This window comes from Ostrinia nubilalis, chromosome Z (genome assembly GCF_963855985.1).
Source record: "Ostrinia nubilalis chromosome Z, ilOstNubi1.1, whole genome shotgun sequence".
Lineage (NCBI taxonomy): Eukaryota > Metazoa > Arthropoda > Insecta > Lepidoptera > Crambidae > Ostrinia > Ostrinia nubilalis.
The window spans coordinates 9,644,822-9,668,240 of record NC_087119.1 but is presented as its reverse complement, the minus strand read 5'-3'; the positions used below and the strand labels follow the sequence as shown (position 1 = coordinate 9,668,240).

At 37.7% G+C, this 23,419-nt stretch overlaps 1 protein-coding gene across 1 annotated transcript; it reads right to left on the bottom strand.

Moving 5' to 3' along the window:
• Positions 1-11,187: 11,187 nt before the first annotated feature.
• Positions 11,188-21,874, bottom strand: LOC135086574 (uncharacterized). The gene is made up of 7 exons (XM_063981325.1): positions 21,617-21,874; positions 19,251-19,409; positions 17,907-18,087; positions 15,883-16,134; positions 15,041-15,115; positions 14,612-14,727; positions 11,188-11,439 (listed from the first exon to the last, which is right to left on the bottom strand). The coding sequence occupies exons 1-7, from the start codon at positions 21,782-21,784 to the stop codon at positions 11,248-11,250; spliced, it is 1,143 nt and encodes a 380-aa protein (XP_063837395.1). The 5' UTR covers positions 21,785-21,874; the 3' UTR covers positions 11,188-11,247.
• Between the last annotated feature and the right edge of the window lie 1,545 nt (positions 21,875-23,419).

Here is a 23,419-nt window from a genome sequence, read left to right as displayed (position 1 = left end):
GAAAAAGGTCTAAAAGTGCAAACTTTTAACACAGCTCTTTGGGCCCTCTCTAAAGTTATCATGTTAGATTTGGGAGCACCTCCCCAACAGGATATGCAATAACTTATAAGAGACTCACACAGGGCTTGATAGACCTGTAGTAGTAGACCTCGTTGAGCTACATTTCTTAAGTTTTACATGCATGTCACATACCTATTATCAGACTACAATGGTAGACTTTCCAATAATATTTAATTTTGCATGAATCGTTCATTAGGTTTGAATGTCTTCGTATAATCAACATAACCTCTCATACCTGGTCGAGTATCATATTTTATGATTTGCTTATATTCGAAAACACACTACCGCCATCTGCCGGTGCCACTGCGAGACACTTGCTTGCGATTTCGGTCCTTGCTCGATGCTGTTTGCCCTATCTGGCGCACGCTATAGCTTTCATAAATCCCAATAGAGGGCACTAGAGTCTTGACACAACTTATTTTCGTAAGCACATCATAACAACATAACATCAACAATGGTTTGCGGAGCTTGTAATAAGTCTACAAAAAACAAGAACGGGACAGAAGACGGTGCAGCTACCATTACATGCTCTAAATGCTCAACAGTATACCACACGCTTTGCTTGAACATGACCCGGGAGGACCACAAGGTGCTTAGAACAAAACAAAACCAATATATCTGCCCCACCTGTAAGTTGAAAAGTAAGAGCGTGAAAACAGACAACACCCCAATTAGAACAAAGCAACAGAGACCTGAGCAGGAATTGGCCGGCTGCGATTTTACGTTGTCTGCTCAACAGTTGGCTGCCATGGAGGTGCCGGCCCAGACAATGGCTGCGTTCACCAATGCTGTTGCTGACTTAAAAACCATTTTCATTACAATGAAAAATGAAATGATTGACTTCACTAAGTCGTTAAACTCGACCACGGACGAGATCGCTGCTTTTCGGCAGGAACTAGCCGACATAAAAAGTCAAATGAAGGAAATGGACAGATGCAAAGCTGAAGTTATCGAACTACGCGCCGAAGTGACTGAACTGCGTCAGGTTATAGCCGCAAAGGAACAACGAAGCTTTCTTAAAGACGTGGAGATCACTGGAATTACAGAAAATAGTACAGAAAACCTGCAACAACTTGTAAGCGTGGTGTCCGCTAGCCTTGGCGTCGAACTGGACCCCCGTGACATCGACGACGTCAGGCGTGTAGGACCCCGAGGTGGTGCAAGTGCGTCAGACCGCCCCAGACCCATTGTAGTCTCGATGACGCGTCGCGCGCCGCGAGACCAGCTGCTGCGCGCGGCCCGAGTCCGGCGGGGCCTCACTACCGACAAGCTGAACCTTCAGGGCACCCTGCGCCGCGTTTTTCTGAATGAACATCTGACGAAAGAAAATAGAATACTCTTCAGTAAGGCTAGAAAGCTGGGCAATGAACTACGTTTTAAATTTGTCTGGACGTCAAACGGCAATATCTTCATGCGTCGCACCGAGACAAGCTCTGTTCTCCACGTTACATCTTTAGCGGTCCTGGAGAAACTAGAGGTCCAGAACAGACCCTCCTTAGCCCCTATGGAGCCTCTAAACTGTTCCTAACAAACGTATAACAATTGTTACTCTTGCTTACCTCCTACTACTTACCTCGGCCTCCTGGCTGTTACTACCTTTACTTTTTAATTGTTCTTTATTAAGAAACACTCTCAATTTTAACTCAATACTTTTATTGTATAGATTATTTGTTGTGCCACAAGTTACTCTTACTAATTTAACTCGTTTTTGCTTAGAACTTTATTTGAATTTTGTCAATATTGCTGCGAAACATCAATTTATAAACACACTTCACTGCTTCCTAAAACTGTCTAGATTAAACTGCTACCGGCGCTCTCTTCTGACGGCTGACCTTGTTAATTCTGCTTACTCAACTCTTTATTTTATGAAAACTATTCCTAATAATGGGTAATTTAGACCTAATTGCTGATATTGATAAAATTCCTGATATTCCATGTTATGAACTGATCGACCCAGAGTCATGTGGCGCTGTAATCACCCCTACATTTAATTTTACCGTACTAACTATGAATATCAGAAGTATCGCTAAAAATCTCGACGCTTTCTTGATTTACCTCCACAGGTTAAATATTAACTTTGATGTCCTAATTCTAACTGAGTGCAGACTTGACGAATCTACTATAATTGAAAAAATTCCTGGGTATAACTCCTACTCAACCAAACACAATATTAACCAAAATGGAGGTGTAGTTGCATTTGTTAAGTCCACATGGCCTGCTGTAGTGATGGAGCCATTTTTCAGTGAGGCATGTTGTCTATCAATAACCATTGACAATCAGTTTACAATCCTAGGAATATATAGATCGCCATCCTTCAGAAACATTAATAACTTTCTGTTCTCACTGGACGAACTTCTCGGTACTACGAAAGACCAGCGGTGCATCATTGTGGCCGGTGATATTAACATCGACATCCTCGGTTCAGAATCAACTGATTACCTGTGTTGCTACACAGAGCATGGTCTGGAACCTGCTATCACAAAACCTACTCGATTAGATGCCTGTCTCGATCACATCTTCGTTAAAACAAAAACCAAAGCCATCGGTGTTGTATGCGACGCTGATATCACCGACCACAGGATCGCCATGCTTGCTCTCACAACCAAATCCAAGCATCCCAGCAATGGTCAAGCCAGGTTTAGAACTATTACTGACTACACCGGAGTTTGCAAATACTTGGAGGAAGTAGACTGGAACCCATTATATTCTATGACTAACGTTAATGAAGCTGTGGATGCGTTCATGGCAAAGATCAATGAATCAATTAAACTGAACTCCAAAACAGTTAAATTGAGTCGTTCGAGATTCGTCATCAGGCCGTGGATGACCCCCGGCCTGCTTAGGTGCTCACGGCACAAGGATAGGCTCCACGCTAAACTTAAACAAAACCCAAATGATGAAATCTTAAGTATTTCATATCGTAGGTATAGAAACTTCTACGTTGACATAATAAGAAAGGTAAAGCTAGCTTATGAAAGGGAAGAACTCTTAAAAAACAGCAAAGATTCTAGGCTTCTCTGGAAATCTATAAAGAAAACTTACAACTCTAAACTTAATCAGCAATCGAACGACCTAATTTCAGATAAAAATAACCCTATGGTTTCCTTAAACGAATGTAATGCTTTCTTCTCCGGCGTCGGACAGTCACTGGCAAATAACATAATGTCTCAGACTGGAGAAACTGAAGACCATCTAGCTTCCAGTGTTAAGCACACACACTCACCTGCACACTCCTTCTTCATCGACCCAACTGATCAAGATGAAATACTTGATATGATTGCCCAACTAAAAATTGACAGTGCGCCCGGAGTAGACGAAGTCAGTACCGCTCTTGTTAAATGTGCTAGAAGTATTATCTGTGCACCCTTAGAACACATATTCAACTTGAGTTTGGGAACTGGCTGCTTTCCTGCATCCTGGAAGATTGCTCTGGTAACTCCTATTTACAAAGACGGTCCTAAAGATAAACCGGGTAATTACAGACCTATCTCGTTACTCTGTGTCTTCTCCAAGATGCTGGAGAAAATTGTCAATAACCGCCTGACCAGGTTCATTGAGCAAAACGAGTTACTATCCCCAAGACAATTCGGATTCAGACGCCACAAATCAACCGAAGACGCTGTCACGTTACTCACTGAGATTGTCTCTGGCTCCCTGGATAAGGGCCAGCAATGTGTAGGGGTTTTCTTGGATTTGGCCAAGGCTTTCGACACCGTGTCCACAAAAATACTGTACCGTAAATTGGAGGGCTTGGGTGTGAGGGGTCTTGCGCTGGATTGGTTTAAAAGTTACCTTTCGGATAGGCAACAATTTACCAGGGTAGGCCAACTAAGAAGTGATTCTCTACCTATACATTTCGGCGTACCCCAGGGTAGCATACTTGGCCCCACCCTTTTCATTATATACATGAATGATATTCATGATCTACACCTTTTAAATGCCGAGGTGATATGCTACGCAGACGACACTGCTGTTCTGTTCAATGGTAATAATTGGTCCTCCACACTTCACTCTGCTGAGCTCGGAATGTCCTTAATTTGTAAATGGGTACTTCTCATTTACACTCAAATTTGATGGTCACACAATAATATTTCATAAACGGTATAAGTTAGAACAATAACTTTGAAATCAGATGATAAAATATCTATTTAGCTACATACAAAATAAATTTCATTGTAATAGAAGCAAAAATAATACGAAAAAATCACATGAAACGATAAAAAACGGGGTCATTTTTCGCGTTCTCATCGTGTCACACCTTCGGTTGCAATGAAACATTTAGTTACTGCATTCACAATTTTCATTCAATTTGTGTGTAGCATATACTGAAATCATCGTAATTAAATATACTTTCCACACAAAAATAAAAAAAATATCTTCTTATAATTATTTTGAATTGAGAAAACGAAATACGTTGGTCACACGATTTTAGGTACCTAAAATTTTGAGTAATAATGCAAGATTGCCGTTAAACCGAACACCAGTAACCAATCACAGCATTCTATTCCGTTAACGTCAGTCGCGCTTCGACCATTGGGGAGGTGAGATAGGTCGATCGTCGCTTCGCGAAAAAAATACGTAACTTTTTGTGATTATCCATAGACATACCGTCGCTTGCTTGAACAATATTTTCTACCTCTAAAATTTAAACAATTTAATTGAAACTTTGCCATTGAAAACTTAACATGTTAGACTTATTTGTGTAGTATTCGACTTGAACCGTTAAATTCAAATTTAAGGATAATTCATAAAAAACTAAAATTTTCGTCACCTTCGTGGCATTACCTTCGTGGTGTTTTATACACGAAGGTGATTTTAGGCCACGAAAGTGATTTCTCGCTTTGGTTTATTTTAAAATATAGTGACTGGTGTTTATGTTTTTACAATATTTTAATAACTAATAAATTATACGTGGTAAGTAGAGATCAGTACATCAATAAATAAATAAGGGCCTCGTATTTTTGTTGTCTGTCTGTATGACTGTATGTATGTCTGTATATGTGACTGTGTATCTGGTTGTAAGATAAATGGCAATGCCAGATTTTGTATGGAAAGTGGCGTCTTTTCTTTTCGCGCGGCCATCGACCAAACTTTGCGCGATGTTGCAATTTCTTACAAAACTTTGCGCGAAAAAAGCAAATCTAGTATGAAAATCATCAAACTTCTAATGCTCGTAACTCAGTTCAGACTGAGTTTACAGGTATACATGTCATAGTATGTTTGTTTTATTACACTATTTTGTAATCAAAAAACAAAGTTTGGTCGATGGCCGCGCGAAAAAAAAAAGACCCCAATTTCCGGCATTGTCTTTTAATCTGAAGTTCGAGTTAAAAGTTGTACAACAAAAATACGAGGCCCTCTGGCCTAAATAAAAAATATATTTTTGTTGAGGGACTGATAATCAGTTAGAGTTCTTTTTTATTGAGGTACCTACTGATAATCCGTTTTTTACTTCTTTAGCATTTCAGAATGCCACCAGTGTCACCCTTAAAACCAATTGCGTAGAATCTTGTAACTTAGTAGGTGACGTAATCGGTAAATTTTTATCTTGTAATTAAGTAGGTACCTATTTATATTATGTTATTGCTATTTATCTATGAAAATAAGACAAAATATATGTTTTATAAACACTTAAGAGTCATTTACAGTAGTAAAGTTTGAAAAAATTATTGCTGTGAAGTACAGCATCACTTTCGTGGCATCAAAAAATTCAAAACGTTATAGCTTCCAAACGAGACTCACTATTTGACTGATTTACTGAGAATACAATCTTCACATCAAGTGCTACAATTTTTGTTTAAAAAAAGTTGAAATAAGTTAGAAATAAAATTCGCCACGAAGGTGACGATGAGAACCGTGGCGGTGAGAAATACCCAAATGGCTTAAATATAACCTACTTACCCTAAATCACTCTAAAACTAACTTCATCTGCTTTCATAAAACGGCAGCGTCCAGTCCTAATTCCGAAAACAAACTAGTAATACATTCTTGCGATCTGTCCTCATCTCAAAATTGCACTTGTAACTACATTAGCCGTATCAATGTCACAAAATACCTGGGAGTAATGATAGACGAGCATCTTAACTTCAAAATCCATATCCAGCAGCTGGCTAAACGTCTGAGAAAGCTATCAGGTATTTTCAGGAAGCTTAGAGATACAGCCAACTTCGAGTTACTGATTATTATTTACAAAGCGCTCATCGTGTCTTTGATTGGTTACTGTGTCTCAGTCTGGGGCAGTGCTGCCAAGACTTCACTCCTGGTAGCTGAACGAGCAAACAGATCCATTTTAAAAATAATGCTCATGAAACCTTTTAGATACCCTACAACGGACCTCTATAGGGAGGCTCAGGTTCTTACAGTGCGTCAGTTGTTCATCCTTAAAACCACCCTGATTGCCCACAAACGATTAATCTCATCTGATGAATACAATACTCTCATTAAAAAGCGCGTATTCAAAATCCCCACTCCCTCCGTAAATTCTCGATTTGCAAGCAGATTTGGTGACTATGTTAAGGCGCGTATTTATAATAAGGCAGCAAGCTCTTGTAATATAAAATCTTGTTCTGTTTCGGAAGCAAAGATAGCCCTAAGCAAGTGGTTACTCTCGCTGGATTATTTAAGTACAGAAAACCTGATAAATTGATGTTTTTAGGCTACTCATGATGTTTCTTTTGCACCAGAAATTGCATTGTTGTACGCTGGTTTTCCTTTTCTCTGCAAGTTACACACTTAATTTTATTGGTTTTCCAAGATACAGGCTTGGCCTAGTTTGGAAACCTCTGTATATTTACTCTGTGTCTCCTTCAGCAATGCACTATTTATATTTATATTTAAATTGTGTTACTACCATTGTAAAAGTTTTGTGCAATAAAGAAATATTAATCAATGGAAAATGTTATTAATCATCATGCTTAGATGTTTGTGATCTTCATACCAAAAGATCGCTGAGGATCCTAGGCAACCTAAAGAACTATAATAGGTCTTACGCTTAACTTCGTCAGTAGGTATAGTTCCAAAATACTGAACTGTCCTATGCATGACATTGACAGTGGGGCGCCACCGTCAATACCGGATCGCTGGTTCCGATTTTTGCCATGTTGGAAACCATATAGTTGAACGATGGTAGCGCCCCCCTGTCATTGAGTTTGGTGGGACAGTTCAGCGTGGGTCATCTATACCTAAGATCATATGGAAGGGGTTTTGGGACGTCAAACGTCAGCGAGACTTCAATGTGCTTCAGATTTTTCTTTTGTAGGAGTTATTTCCGATTTCAGCTCTAATTCTACACTGGCATATATTGAAATCGGATTGGAAACAAACCACCTGCTTCAGACGCAGAGGTCCCGGGTTCAATTCCCAGTGGGGGCAGACTTTTCTGTTCGGTTTGGTTGGTGGTAGGGCTTGTTCTAAGTCCGCCTGGCTAGCTACCACAATCTTACCTAAGTCTGTCGCCATAACAACAATGTTAACAGCATTGTTGTGTTCCGGCAGTTAGAGGTAAGATAGCCAGTTCCTCGTGGTTGAAGATTCCGGGTGAAGCTCGCTTCCACCTTCGGCCACTCATCATCATCATCTCAGCCATAGGACGTCCACTGCTGAACATAGGCCTCCCTCAATGCTTTCCATGTTGCCTGGTTGGTAGCGGGTTGCATCCAGTGCTTTCCTGCTACCTTTATGATGTCGTCGGTCCACCTTGTAGGTGCACGTCTCACGCTGCGTTTTCCGGTACGCGGCCTCCACTCCAGAACCACTGCCACATCGGCCGTCAGTTCTGCGTACTATGTGCCCTGCCCATTGCCACTTCAGCTAGCTAATCAGTCGGGCTATGTCAGTGACTTTAGTTCGTTTACCTAACACCGAGCATAGCCCTCTCCATAGCACGCTGTGCAACTTTGAGCTTCTGTACTTATACAGAAGGTAAGGTCTTAGCCTATAGTGAGAGGCCACGTTTCCGAACCATAAGGGCTCCTGCTCCTGCACACGACGCCGCTACCGCGCCGCCGCCGCGCCGCGGGCGAAATTATGCTTTGATGGTGTGGTGGCGGCGCGGCGGCGGCATGGCGGCGGCATGGTATGAATGAAACATCTTAAGGCGATTAGAGTCCTCAATGACCTTGGGCGTTTGACCTTCACGCCGCGAGCAACACCCGCGTACCCCGCACCAAAAACTCCGATTTGACACCGATCAAAAATACACGGGCATAGGTAGATACAGAATAGAAGCTCTTTCTTCATACATTACTGCCTATTATTTTAAACTTAAATTGATGAACCTTGATGTCGGTGTCATTTAACTCAGGCGTAAAGGTATTTAATAAAAATAACAAAATCCATGAACATTTTGTACGGGATAAAATTTTATTTTATTTTTCGTAAATTTTCTAATGCTTTTGTCGGTTCAGTCGTTCTCGAAATTTGAACAAACCCGACTTTATTACAAGCTTTTATTTAGCTTGCAATTTATGATGTATGTAGGTAATTACATAAATGTTTGTTCGGGTGGAATCTTGCAAGCTGAATTAGTTAGACCAACTTCCTGACGACAACTAGGCTAGATGACAAAATTTCAATTATTTGTCCGTCAGACAGATAATTAGAAAATATTAGACTCACATTTTTTATTTTCTTTCATAATTAAATAATAACAGTGCTACATCGAGTTGAAATGGCGCGATACGCCACGCTTGAGTAGAATTTTTACTCAAATGTGACGTCACGCGACGTTTCAACTCAATAAAATACTGTAATTATTCGATTATGGAAAAAATTAAAAAATATGAGTCTAATATTTTGTAAACAATAGACTAAAGTTTAAGTACAGTAACTTATTTGTTTGTTTGTGTCAGTATCTTTTAGCCTTCGTTCCGGCAGCATTTCTTTGCACACTGTGAGTGAAAATGAATTCAAAACGAAAAATGAAAGCATTAACATAATTATGCTGAGAAGTTAAAAGCGATTGAAGCTGTGGAAAGTGGATTGAAGAGAAAAGACGTTGCAGTCCAGTTTGGAATACATGAGAGTACATTATCCATCATATTCAAAAACAAATCTGAATTCTTGAAGAAGCAAGAATCGGGCGAAAGTCTTCTATGTAAAAGACGAAGAATTGCTGAGTTCCCTAATTTAGAACAATGCTTGTTTACATGGTTTAAACAGTGTAGAAATAAAAACATCAGTGTTAGCGGACCCATACTAAAGGAAAAAGCTGAAGAGTTTGCTAAATCACTGCAAATCCATAATTTTAAAGCTATCAATGGTTGGTTGGAAAAATATAAACCGATAAAAACTCTTTAACTTAAACCCTTAGTAAGTAAAAACCTCTATAACTCAAATTATTTAACGTTTCCCTTGGTCTTTATCTTATCGAGGTTCTACTGTATTTATCTAGTGCAGTTGTTTTGGAGTCAATTAAAGTTTTTTTACACTAATAGATTCTATTCAGGTAGAAAATAGCGTCTGAGCGCGTCATAATTCAATTGTATCGTCTGACTGCACGTACTCTATGAACAATTCTGACATAAAATCTATTGTCGAACAAAAGCTGGGTTGCACCATCTTACTTCAACTTTGACAAGCGTCAAAACTCTGTCTAACTCCATACAAAAAACACCGGTTATCACCAAAGCTACGGTCAAAGTTAGGTCACGTCAGGTGGTGCAACTCAGCCAAAGAAAAAATTCATTTTGATCGCTAATGTCAGTTTGCAGCGAGTGACACAACCTCCCCGTCTGAAGGCCAGCGGCCGACTGCCGCCCGCACCCCGCGAAGGCCCCCTCAACAGCAAAACGTTCGGAATTTATCAAAAGTAAAATTTATGAATGAAAGTAATGTTCGATTGAAAAACGCAACGTGTCATTTAAAGATTAAAGAATTCCTAATCTATTCGTGCAAAAATCTTTTAAATTAACATAGCCGTTTTGGAGGAGTAGGGAATTTAAGTAAAAAATCGATGTCCCGTATTTATTTTTTTAATCCAAAACAAAGAGACGTAGCGAAAATTCAAACGTCACAAATGTAGTCCTTGAACTGTTGTATAACATATATTTTTTTCAACTATTTCTATCCAGCAGTAAAAGAGGAGTAGGCTTTACAAAATGCCCATTTGGCGCGGATTGAGGACTCTAATCGCCTTAAGGCTTTGATTCTCAAACCCTAAAGGATTACTCGACGTAAAATCGTTCCTTTACCGTTGACAATGGGTTCTAATTCTTGACAGAGAAAAATTCCATACAATCTTAAGCGAATTATTCCTTTTATACTTTGTGTCTATTGTGTACCTATCCCGTGCTATTCTACTTGAGGGTTTTCTTTTTTCCTTATTAATTGGTTGGTAGAATTAATTGTGGAGATTGTTGCAGCTTTCATGGTGTTAATGGTGGCATTAATAATAAACAATAATAATAAAAATATTTTTATTTAGGCTGTTTCACCACCTAACTTTGACCGTAACTATAACGGTAACCGGTGCTGTTTGTATGGAGTTTAACAGATTTTTGACGTTTGTCAAAGTTAAAGTAACAAAAGAAAGTGGTGCAACTCAGCCTTAGACTCGAGGCCTCACAACAACTTAGGCTGAGTTGCACCAAGTAACTTTGACCGTAATATGACGATAACTGGTGTTTTTTGTATGGAGTTTGACAGATTTTTGACGTTTGTCAATGTTAAAGTAAGATGGTGCAACCAAGCCTTAATGATTAATGATACGTCATGATGCGTTTTATGCAATGATATGGAACTCAAAAGCCCAAAGTGATTGGGAGGGGCTTTGAGAAAGGGGGTTAAACAATGTACAGGTTGTAATAACTAGCATTTCCGAGATCTATTCCTTGAGGTATCTAAAGAAACAGCTACTGAAAACATTTTTCCAAACTGATTTTATGTAGGTATTTCTTTGGAAAATACATTTTTTTGCAACCACAACGGTGACAACATCGATTCGATGAGAGCTGTGAGACCTAACGGGTTGGGCGGAGAAAAAACCATTTGACCTATCATCAGAAATAACTTTGTCCCGGTAAAATTACCAATAATGTTCTATGAAAACACTCTTCTTCGATGCTTAATTAAATAGTTAAGAAATAAAGAAGAGTCGGTTCAACAAAAATATATGTTTATTAGGTTCAATTTAAATACTCTAATCCGAAAACAATAAAATAACTAAATCTCTCATATAAATATCATCACTTAAGTTTTGAAGGTGGTTTTCTTGCTGACTGTGCTCTTCGCGGAGACAACAGACTTCCTGCTGATGATGGACTTGGTGTCGACTGCTTCTCCCTCGTCCTCGTTGAGGCTCTCCAAAGAGATGGCGGGAGTAACGGTCACGTTGTTGTCGGTGGCCCCAGTCTCTCTTGGCAGGTAAATTCCAAAACGGTCCTGTAGATGAAAAAGTTATGATAGCTATTTATTGCACACCAAACAAGAAAGACAAAGAAATCAAAAATCGAATTGGCACAGTTTAGAGGCCCGGTTTTCACCAAGGCGGAGCAGATAAGTGTTTTGAATAACCAATCAGATTTCATAATTTCCACATCTCTTGTCCGCTCGACGCCGCACAGTGTGTTATGGGACTGTATAATCGGACATTCTCATTTATTTGATGAACCGTATAGAGCTCAGTTATACAAACATGATAGTAAAACTCCCGTTTGAAAATTCCACGTAGTTTTCGCGGTATAAAAATTCAAAGTTACCTATTTTTTTACTTCAAAATTATGCAAAAATATTCTAACTCGTTAACTAATAACATTTAATTCAGAAATGTTATAATACTTCATAGATTACTTAAAACTACAAGTAATAAGCGTATTAAGTGCTTCGTAAACGCATTCAGTTAATTAGGAAAAATTATTTTAGTGATTTTTGTTTTTATTTTTTTTCTCAATTATACCTTAACATATGCAACCATTTTTAATTGCAAGATATAGTCTGATATTTAATCTAATTGTATAAAAAAACCGGCCAAGTGCGAGTCGGACTCGCACACCGAGGGTTCCGCCGTACAAACGTAGCGGTTTACAATTTATGACGTATTAAATCAAATTACTTACTAGATATCGTAGTAGTCTTTAAGTTTTGATTCCGTTGCGAGTAGTGGCGAATTTCAAAATATGCGGTATGATTATAGGTAGGTACACCTACCTCAGCGTTTTGAATTTTTGCGTTGATTTAGAATTTTTCACAGTTTAGAGGCAATTAGATTTAAGAAGTGTTTGATATGAATTTCAACTTTAATATCTCTACGCGTTCATGTGAAAAAGGGTAGGTATTAAGTTTATAATTCTTAAAAAAATATTTTATGTCATGTACAAGCAAAAATAATATTTTAATATTTTATGTAACTTCAAATTTATCATTTTCGCAATTTTTCCTTTATCTGTACTATATAACGTTGCTTCGTGCCGAATTTCAAGATTCTGAGTTCACGGGAAGTACCTTGTAGGTTTTGATTCCCTGGCGTGTGACGGAAATCCGTCTAAGGTGTCGGTATAAACTGCTGTATCTTTTGATCGCGTTAACTTAGAAGTTTGATTTTTTCACTGCTAAAAGGGACAATAGACCTAGGTATTTGGTATACATTTCAATTTGATACCTTTATTCGTTCGTGAGAAATAAGGTAGTACGTTTCATTTTATTAAAATATTTTTATTATATTATATAACTAAAAAAATGTGATTTTTGCAATTTTTCCTATATTTGCATTATATGACAATGCTTCATGCCAAATTTCAAGATTCTGAGTTTACGGGAAGTATCCTGTAGGTTTTGATTCCTTTGCGAGTGTCGAAAATTTGTTGAAAATATCGACATAATCGGCTGTATCTTTTGATTGCGTTGGCTTAGAAGTTTGATTTTTTCACAGCTTCAAGGGACAGTAGACCTGAGTAATTGATATAAATTTCAGCTTCATACCTCCACGCGTTCCTGAGAAAAAGGGTCTTGACAGACGGACGGACAGACGGACAACAAAGTGATCCTATAAGGGTTCCGTTTTTTCCTTTTGAGGTACGGAACCCTAAAAATCAGCTTTAAATTCCGTGACATATTTGAGGAAAATCAAATTGAAAATATGCGCCAGGGCTGTCACATAGAATTGTAAATTTCCCATCACTGTTTAATAGCAATATTTCTTTTGGATGTTTAAATATCATCAGCTCGAATGTACCAAATTATTGTATTGACATCCGATTTACATAGGTTTCAAATCGATGAGAAAATTATTAAAGGTAGAATAAATTCGACTTCCTACATTTGTTTACATACTTTTTTAGTTACTTACTTACATACAACTTAAGTTAATATAAGAGTGTTAAAAAAGAAAAAAAACTCGACTTGAGAACCTCCTCCTTTTTTTGAAGTCGGTTAAAACAATGTGAATGTGACTTTTTAGAACCTTCAACACTATGCACATAACAGGCGGGATTTGAAACTTTTTAGACATGAATTATTCCTATAAAATTATTCCTTCCAAAATTGACGACCTTAGACGCGTAAAAATTTTATTAAGACGTTTTATGTTTTTCCTCAAATATGTCACGAAATTTAAATATCAGACTATATCTTGCAATTAAAAATGGTTGCATATATTAAGGTATAATTGAGAAAAAAAAATAAAAACAAAAATCACTAAAATAATTTTTCCTTATTAACTGAATGCGTTTACGAAGCACTTAATACGCTTATTACTTGTAGTTTTAAGTAATCTATGAAGTATTATAACATTTCTGAAATAAATGTTATTAGTTAACGAGTTAGAATATTTTTGCATAATTTTGAAGTAAAAAAATAGGTAACTTTGAATTTTTATACCGCGAAAACTACGTGGAATTTTCAAACGGGAGTTTTACTATCATGTTTGTATAACTGAGCTCTATACGGTTCATCAAATAAATGAGAATGTCCGATTATACAGTCCCATAACATACTGTGCGCCGCTTTCAAATTCCATAGAAAAATTCGACCGTCTGACACTTCTTCGCTCCGCTCTTCTTTGGTAGAAACCAGGCCTTATAGCAATAAGGCCTCTTCTAGCTAGCCAGGGAGAGGACAGTAGCTTAAAATAAAAGGTAAAGTTGTATTGAAACAAACTGAGATTCAACTGAGATTATCAATTTAATACTCAAATAAAGAACTAACTAACTAAGTCTCTCTAATATTTATTAAACCTATTTTTGAGAGCTCGAGATTCTTACTTAAGCATAAAAATCTTACTAATATTATAAACGCGAAAGTTTGTATGGATATCTGGATGTCTGGATGTTAACATGTTTGTTACTCTTTCACCCAAAAACTACTGAACGGATTTTTATTAAACTTTACAATATTATTGTTTATAACCTAGAACTAAATTTCACGCGGGTGAAGCCGCGTGCTAAAGCTAGTATTTTATATACTTCAAATGCTTAAGATTACCTTCTGAAGGTTATAATTTTATATTATGTATTTTTAGTGTTCATAAGTCTAAAATTTTATTAAACTCAACAACCCGACCCAACTACTTATCGGCTGATAAAAAGTCTATAGTCGGCGGCTAGGCTAACCTTCATACCTTTGCATATCGGTTGTAATAGAACTGGGGATGGCACACGCACGGCCTTGGCGGTGGCTTCTTGTAGCTCTCATGGGACGAAATCTCGCTTTTTGGCGAAGGCGGAGTCTCGTAACCTTTAAAATATAACAGTTCAAAACCTATTAAATACACGCCAATTAAAAGGGTAAAACGTCTATCAAACTCCAATTATAGCAAAAACTAATAACTCATTGAAAATCACAACTGATATTGAAAAATAAAAGTGTGAGGTCAACAAAGTAATAAAGCACCACCCACCACCCATGAAAGTTTATTTGATAGAAAATATTATCACAATGAATTTTTACAGTAATTTTGATAACACAAAATTTGACAGAAAACCATAGACTGCTTTCGAATCGTTTCGTAATAGTAAAGCAATAAGGTTTGAAAGAACAATGTACGCACCTCTAAAGTTGTTCAATCTTCTCAGTGTTCTCTTCAACTTCTTCCTCATCCTTTTCTCCCATGCAATTTCAGCCGCTGCAAAAATAATCCTCAAAATTAATACCCTTTAAACAAAGTCTATTTTGTTTTACAGAGCTGAAACATCATTATTTTTCATCAGACCACTAATGAATGGTCAGGGTGTAAGTTTTTCGCATAACATGTCAGCCATTACAACAGACAGTGCCCGTGCACCCGCGTCGGATATTGAATAATAACAGAGCGTCAACACAATGTAAGCATTAATTAGTGCCCGCGTCGGTTTATCGATGTTGATATTCGTTGTGTATTTCGAATTCCCAGCCAGGTATTCGATCCCCTTGTTAGTTACCGACCAGGTATCAGCACACGGATTCCAGCGTTAGTTATGGGTGAAAGGAATTCGTAGTCTAGACTGATTGTACTTGTGTTCACAATTAAAACGTTGTTTCGGCGGCATATTTCATGCGGAATCGTAAATTACAAACGCGACGAGTCGCATGAATTGAATTCCGAACTGTCTCAAATACGGGATTATGAGATGCAAAATAAGGGAGAAAACACCTTTTTACTAATTGATATGCGAGTATAAAGAGCAGATTAAAATAATGATAAAACTATGCTCTAAAATTATGATTGAAAATCTATTTATTTTAAAACTGCAGTCTTCTTTCCTGGACTCTATGGCTACATGAAGCTCGGTTTCCACCAAGTCGGAGCGGTGCAGATATCTATGATCCTACGTTTTGATGATTTCTCCTATCAAAGATTAGATATTGATCTTATCAACAGGAATACCTAGATAGTCAACTAAAGATACTTACCAATTCTTTCTTTCTCCATGATATCAAGTTCGAATAGTTTGTAGGCGTTATAGAACAGCTCAGCTATGTCCTCTCGTATTTCTATCACTGGAATCTCCATGGCTTGTTCTACAGCTTTCATGAGTTCCACATATGCAGTATCGTATCTCAACGCAGCATCATCAATGTGGGTGAAGATCGCCTTGTCCACGGTGTTTGAGACAACGGCGAACAGGGTCTCCGAGAGAGTTGCTTCAGGAGTACGAACTGGTTCTGTAGAAGTAAATTGAGGATCAGTTGATTTGCATTAGACCATGATGAAAGATTTGGGCGCAGAAAAAACGTCGAGTGGTTTGCGGTCCAAAGTAAAAAACTGACTCGCAGTTTTGGGTGCATAGCTTGAGTTCAATACAACACCTAAGTTACAACATAGTTATATTAAAAGCTTATTTCTTCAAAATAAATAACTGCAAGAATTTTTCCCTTATGTAACATAATATTTCAAGACATATTTCAAGAAAACTCTTAAATAAATACAGGTTTTTCTTTACTTTGAGTGGCATTCAAACAGCTTGTTTGTCTATAATAAGAGCATCAAGATGCAACGTATCCACATTCAATTACTTTCAAGTAGTGCAGAGAAAACGTAAACTGAATAAATACTCATTAGTCCGCGTGAGACGTTGATGTAAAGCCCTCATTAGTTGGAAACACTTTATCCGATACGCTATTGTCTTTCAGTGCTTTACTTCAGCCTTTCTTCTCGATTTTATAACAGTAATGCGTTACTTACACCCCTGCATTGTTCATTCACCTATCAGTTTGCGGATAGTGGATAGACGTGTTGAAGGGAGCTCTCAGGCAAAATATAAAAGACCGATGAAGGTAATGTCTGTTGTAAAGGCAGGCTGACAGCGCACTTGAGCGTGGAGTCTTTGTCGTGCTAATTTCTATGGAAATGTTTGAGTTGATACATAGAAAGTCGCGCTGCTCCACGTCAAACATCGGCAAAGGCTGTCAAATAGATATACCCCCGTTTGACGGGGCCTTTATTACACACTGCGCTGTAAATATTTATATTTTCCGCTATCAACTTTATTTAAATTTTGCTCGTTATTGCTACCTACGAGGTCAGGTAAACGGGATACTAAGTAAAATGCTCTGAGGCCACGTGGTCCTACTGCTTTCGTCCTACCAGGTTTTCTCGAAGTGGGGTACACGAACCCCTAGGGATTCGCCATTCGATGGCAGGGGGTTCGCGACAAGATTTACGTAATGGTGGCAGATAAGACAAGAAACAAGCATAACCATCACAAAATCAAACGTTTCTTTGGCACTTTATTTGGTACTAAGGTTTGGTTGAATTTAAACCTTATTTTCTTCAATAGTCATTTTTATTATTTTTTTTGAGGGAAGGGGGGAACTAATTACAGGGTTTCATGGAGCTGAAAGTTTGAGAAACCCTGGCCTACCGATCGGACTACATGAACTTTTTTCCGGTTGGCAATTGGATTAGATTGAATTAGATTGCATGATTTATATCTTAAATCTATTATTCGTGATTTATTATATTTTTAACATATTTTAGTTGAAGTTGAACATAGTTGAAGTTCCGCGTGACGTCTCAAAGTGCTACACTTTTAAGCACTTCTTGACGTCACGGGCCTCTTCCATTGTACTTTAGCAGGCTTTTTCTCTTTAAATTTTCAATAGTTTGAAAAAGTGAAAAATACGTGTCGAGTATTTTTCGATAAGTTAACTGACGGACTACTCCTACTTTTCCCACGGGTGTCGTAAGAGGCGACTTAGGGACTACACATCAAACAGAGAACGGGCAGCAGCGCTCTCTGAAAAACATCAATCTTTTAAACTCCAACCCGCCTGCAAAGCGTGGAGATTATGGCAAAACCCTCCACTATAGTGGAGGAGGCTCATAGGCCAGCAGTGGACTGTAAAGGGCTATTGATGATGATGATGAACTAACGGACTAATTTAAACACTTGCTTTATTACCCAGGAAACATCCCAATCATATTGTAATCTTACCTGGGGTTGGTAAAGTTGTATCGGACGTGATAATGGACAAGAAGTCCGAAGACACCGTGTTAGGAGTGCTGACGACAGGCGTAGGGATCTTCCACTGTTCTGGAGGGTAGTTCCGCATCACGATGTTCTTCAGGTCATACTCCAAATCAAGGTCTTTGTACCGAAAAGGTGGTTTTTGGTCCTGAAATAAATGCATTATAAAATACTGGAGATCGGATAAAGATTAACGCCCGTATTCACGAACGATGCTTGTTAAAGTGAAGCAGCAAATCAAACGCACAGCGTTGAATGGAGATCTGTGATTGGTTCATGTGTCACCCAATGCATCCACGCGCACTGTGAAACCTCATAGTAATGTTTGTGAATACGGGCGTAAGTATTCTCAGATAATTTTACTTTGCTTTTTATACAAACAGTCAATAAAAAATCCAAAGTTAAATAAAATCCAAGTTATGTAAAGAATATTAATGTTTAATATTCACTAAACGGAATGCGTTGCAACAAGTTTTAATTTTATCAAGGAAAACTCTTCAAGGATGCAATAAGACATTCTTGCGGCACCGCTACTACTTGTAACTCCCACGTCGTCCTTATAAAGTAATAAAATTGTGTACTCCGCCGTGAAGCGTTCAACATTGCTATATGCATTACTTTTGCTTTTGTTTTATAATGTGAACGGCGAGGGATTGGAATACCAAAAATCCGCGCGGACCTTTTCATACTGTTCAAGGCGAGAGTGAATACCTAGGCACTTACAGGGTAGGTTTGTAACATCCTAGACTGCATCTCACTTAACATCAGGTGTAATTACAGTCAAATAACTACTTGGGTATGTATAAAAATACTTTATTAGGCATAATACGAGGCTCCTCGAGTAGGCATCGAAAACAAAACACGCGGCGTACCCGCCGTTTTATCTAAAAGGGATTTACGAGTGAGCAGTTATAGTGACGTATGCGCGCGTATTCTTTACCCATTGTAAAATAAATATTCGTTATGAAAATTAAAGAAGAAAATACACGTACTATGGTGCGCTAGCTTCTTATAGCAGTCGTCCCTATCGCATCGGCACAGTACCGATCACTGATCTATGTACGTAACGATACTCGACTTTGAGACAAGCTAAATTACCTACACCATATTGTTGACGACATTGAGTAGACATTTTTTTAAAAACCTTCGCGAAAAAATCTTTCTGTACGTATAATCCGGTCGAGTTAACTGCGTACTTGGCTACCGTGACGTCGTATCGATGCTGCGGCGAACGCGAGAGTATTCCAGCGAGGTGCGCAGCAGTTAGCTCGATCGGGTAGTAGTACATTTATTATTATTCTGTGATAATACCTGCACGTATGGACTGGATTGCACACCAATTCGCTCTTTGATCTCAGCGTCGAGAACCTCGGCTGGCCGAGTGAAAAATCTTGCCGCCTCGCCGAGCAAGTCCTTCCTTTTTGGTTGCAGGACGATTCCCGTGAAAAAGTTTTCCAGCATAGCTCTAACCTGTGTCAAAAACTTGATTGAATTAACAATACAATTTAAGCCATCGAAGTTGGAGGATCAATGGAAAGCTGTAAGAAAACAATACGGTTTATATGATTCTGATTGTCTCTTGTGTACAAAATGCTTTTAAAAAAATAATACGTTTGTAACGAGGATATCTAAGGTTAGTTCTGACATGACTTAACATTTAACTTAGTTTTCCGAAGCACAAAATGACGTACCTATTTTTGAACAATCAAGTGAATTCAATAGAATAAAACAGAAAATGATATTACCTACATGATGGAAAATCCTATACACCTAGTTAAAACTACGAAGGCTTCGTAAATTAGTCTACTTCGAGAAAAATAATAAAATAGCAGTAGATTCTGCGGAAAGTAAAAATAACCGGCAACAGAACAAATATATAACCTACAAAGGGTCGGATCTGCGTTAAGAATAAACAGTTTTCTATTGAAGCAAGCACACAATTAGCGACAAATAAAATCATTTTTAAAATAACAGTCTTTGTTACTGTAAAAGCTCGAACTACGGTTAATCTTAAGATTTAAGTGTAAGTCTTAGGATTTACCGACATGAGTTGGTAAATGTAAGTATTTCTGAAAATACGACGATTTTTTCGAGCTTTTACCATTCGAATTCAGTATATGCTAGGTTTTACCTCTGTCAGCTGGTAGATGTTGGTTTTAGGAATAAAACAATGAGTAATTCTTAATGGGGAATTATAAAACGATCGACTAAAAAATAACTTAGCGATTGATGATGGCATACTTACTGTTTTAATAACTTGAGCGGTATGAATTTGAGTAAGCGAAAAATTAACTTAACTAACGACGAATATTGATTAATATAATCAAATGCAGAACGAGCTTACAAAAAGTGGGTAATGTTTAATCCATTTTAGATATTAAAATTCTGTCCGTGCGACTAAATTACTTTAATATTAAGATAGATTCGATTTTTTCCAATTGAAGTAATTTCTGATGATGATGATGATGATGATGATGAGATGCGCTGAGCACATTATGACATGTTTTGTTTTTCAACATTTACCGTGCCATTAATGTAAATCTTAAGATTTACCAACGAAATGGTGGTAAGAGTTCGAATCGCAAACCTTTTGGGACATTTACCATTAGAATTTGGTAGATCTTAGGTTGTACTGGAATATCTTAGGATTTACTGCAATTCGAGCTTTTACAGTAACATCTTCATCAGTTCTCAGACATGACGTAGTTTCGAAGTGGTTGGTTAGTGGTTACACAGGGAAGCCTTAGTAGTAGGCGAGACTGCGAACTTCAGTTTTACCACACAATTGCCGCGGAAAAAGTTATTTATGATTAGAACACGAAGTTGGAGACAGCTGCTAAATTAAGAACATGTACAGATAAATAAATACTACTAAGAAAAAAAAGTTTTAACTTTGGCTACATATTCTTCTGGAAGTCCACTATACAAGGCCGGTTGCAATAGAAATCCTCGGGGGAAGGGGGGACCTTTAACTTACTTTATTTAACTAGGTAGACACATTAAATTAAATTTAATATTCTGCTTTTTTTCTTGAGGGTGGCGGGATGGTAGGGTGGTACCTATGTGGGATTCATTTTATCAAAAAGACGTAAAATAGTCCCGGTACTCCGTTTGCCTTATTTGGGAGGATCTGTGGTTCCTTAATTTAGAATTCAGACAAAGTGACCAAAGTAACGTCCCACTGGATTGAATTTTATGATCCAAACTGAATTTTTTTCAATTTTCTCTACATTGAAAATAAAACTGCCTACTACACTGCCTTTTTAAAGTTGTTTACTGATACATTCTAATATTCTTGGACAGGAAGACGTAGTGTAGGCTGGCTACCCACTCTTTGGCCCTACGATCTGTTGAAGCTCGCAGGAAGCGCGGAATGGACTGCGTAGAACCGCTCGTTGTAGAAATCATTGGGGAAGGCACGTCCAGCAGTGGACGTCTTAGCCTAGGCGCAAACCACCGACTTTTAGCTGGCCGATTCTTGGGTCGGTCTGTTAATCTGTATGGACAATGGACATGTATGAAAGTGCGAACAAATTAAAATCGGTGGTCTGCGCCTAGGTTTATAGTTGATAGATGCGGTTAGTGTAGAACCAGCCGTTGTGGTAATCTGTGGGAAACTCCTTTTCCAGCAGAGGGCATGGTCTGATTAAACCGAATGATTCGTTAACTTAATTTACCTCTGGATGCTCAGTAAGGTAAGCCTCCTGTTCCAACTGGATGGTCATCCCAAGCCTGGTGATGCACTCCCTTTGACATGTAGTCAGCGCGTCCCAATCTTGGTACATTAAGCCCTCCGCAACCAAGAGGTCAGAAGGCAGCCCCTTCATTACTTTCTTTAACGACATTATGTTACTATTTCTAAGCTAAAATTATTACTAATTTACAAATTTTGATTCTGAGAGCCCAATTTCGTCAAACGAAAAAAAAAGTAAAAATGTCAAAGAGACGGCTTGTTTTTGGTTTTTAGTGTCCATAAATAAGTAAAGTAAATACTTTTCTGATTATAATATAACCTCATTTGCTTTAGCGTTCGGATCGGTTCCTAAAGACCCGTAGTAGGTATATAAATAAGATGACCCACGATAATAAAATATGTATTGATCATCAATCATCATTATCGTCATCATAATCAACTTGGATTAGGTATATAAAATTGGCATCATTCTTGTTCTTTAAATAGGCTTGTATCCACAGTGAATAAATCTGCAGTATAAGATTGTATAACTATTAAGATAGTCGTATACCTACTTAATGAAAAACGAAACTACATAAAATAATAATTAAAGATTATTTATATTTTTAGCAAATAAATTCGGAAAAATGGCCCATAAGTCACGTGACAGCAAACACCAATCAGAAAGCGTTACGTCACGTTTTCTATTTTTTTAAATATAGTTTTTTACGGCTCTGGGTGCAAGCCCTTTTAAGCCAGATTGTCATTGCCAACATTTGAGTGTTGCTAGAAGGTTATTTTTGTAACCTGTTAGGTGATTTTTCGAAATTTGTAGATATTTTTCCTTTATAGGGCTCTACAAATAATTTTACATTGTCTCGAGTTTTGGCAAATAATGTTAGATATAGGTACTGTACAGTACAACTAAGTGATATAAAACATACACCGTTACTATAGTTTCCCATATGAATAAGATGAGAGAGTACATTTTAAAAATAGGTTAAATTTTTTTATATTTCTGGTAATTTCTGACAAGACCCGACTGGCAACACTTTTCTTCATGTGAAGTCTTGACCCAGAGCCGTGAAAATCTATATTTAAAAAAAAGTGAAGTTTGTTGGTATAGCCTGACCAGGAACATAAAAACCCTGGCATAGAGGCGCGTCAATTGCATTTGATAGTGCAACACTGAGTACAGTCGTACCTGTGTTAAATTAATAGGCTAACTTTATGTATCAGGATTCAGGATTACGGGCTAATTTGATATTTTCATAAATTAACGAAAAAATATTATTATAGGTAACCTGGTTTAAATAAATTAAATGAAACCATCAATCGAGCTAGTAGGATTTATTTTATTATTCATCAATAATAAATGTGTCTTTCTTTCTTTCTTTCTTTCAATAATCAAATTCAGAACTTTAATATTCAACTGCAATGTCTGCTCATGAACGCTTCAAACTCGGTACTTCTTTCCCAATTCCATAAAATTCAACACTTAGAAAGTGACAAAAAATTTTAAAATTGGTAGTTGAAACAAACCACAGCTAATTTTCATAGTGGACTGTACTATACGATAAACATGTCAGTCAATTTGACAACCTTTGTCGGAAACATTATTCAATGAAAATATTGTCCGAATCCTTAGTATTTCTCTTCGACAAATACTTTAACACATTGTGAACCACTTTTGGAGGCGAGGATGGTGACCTTCTTGATAAATGTGTCTACTACTGGTCAAAGGCCTCCCCTACGGATTTCCTGCGGATAAATGCGTAAATACCGCGTTATTCAGCAGTTTAACCAA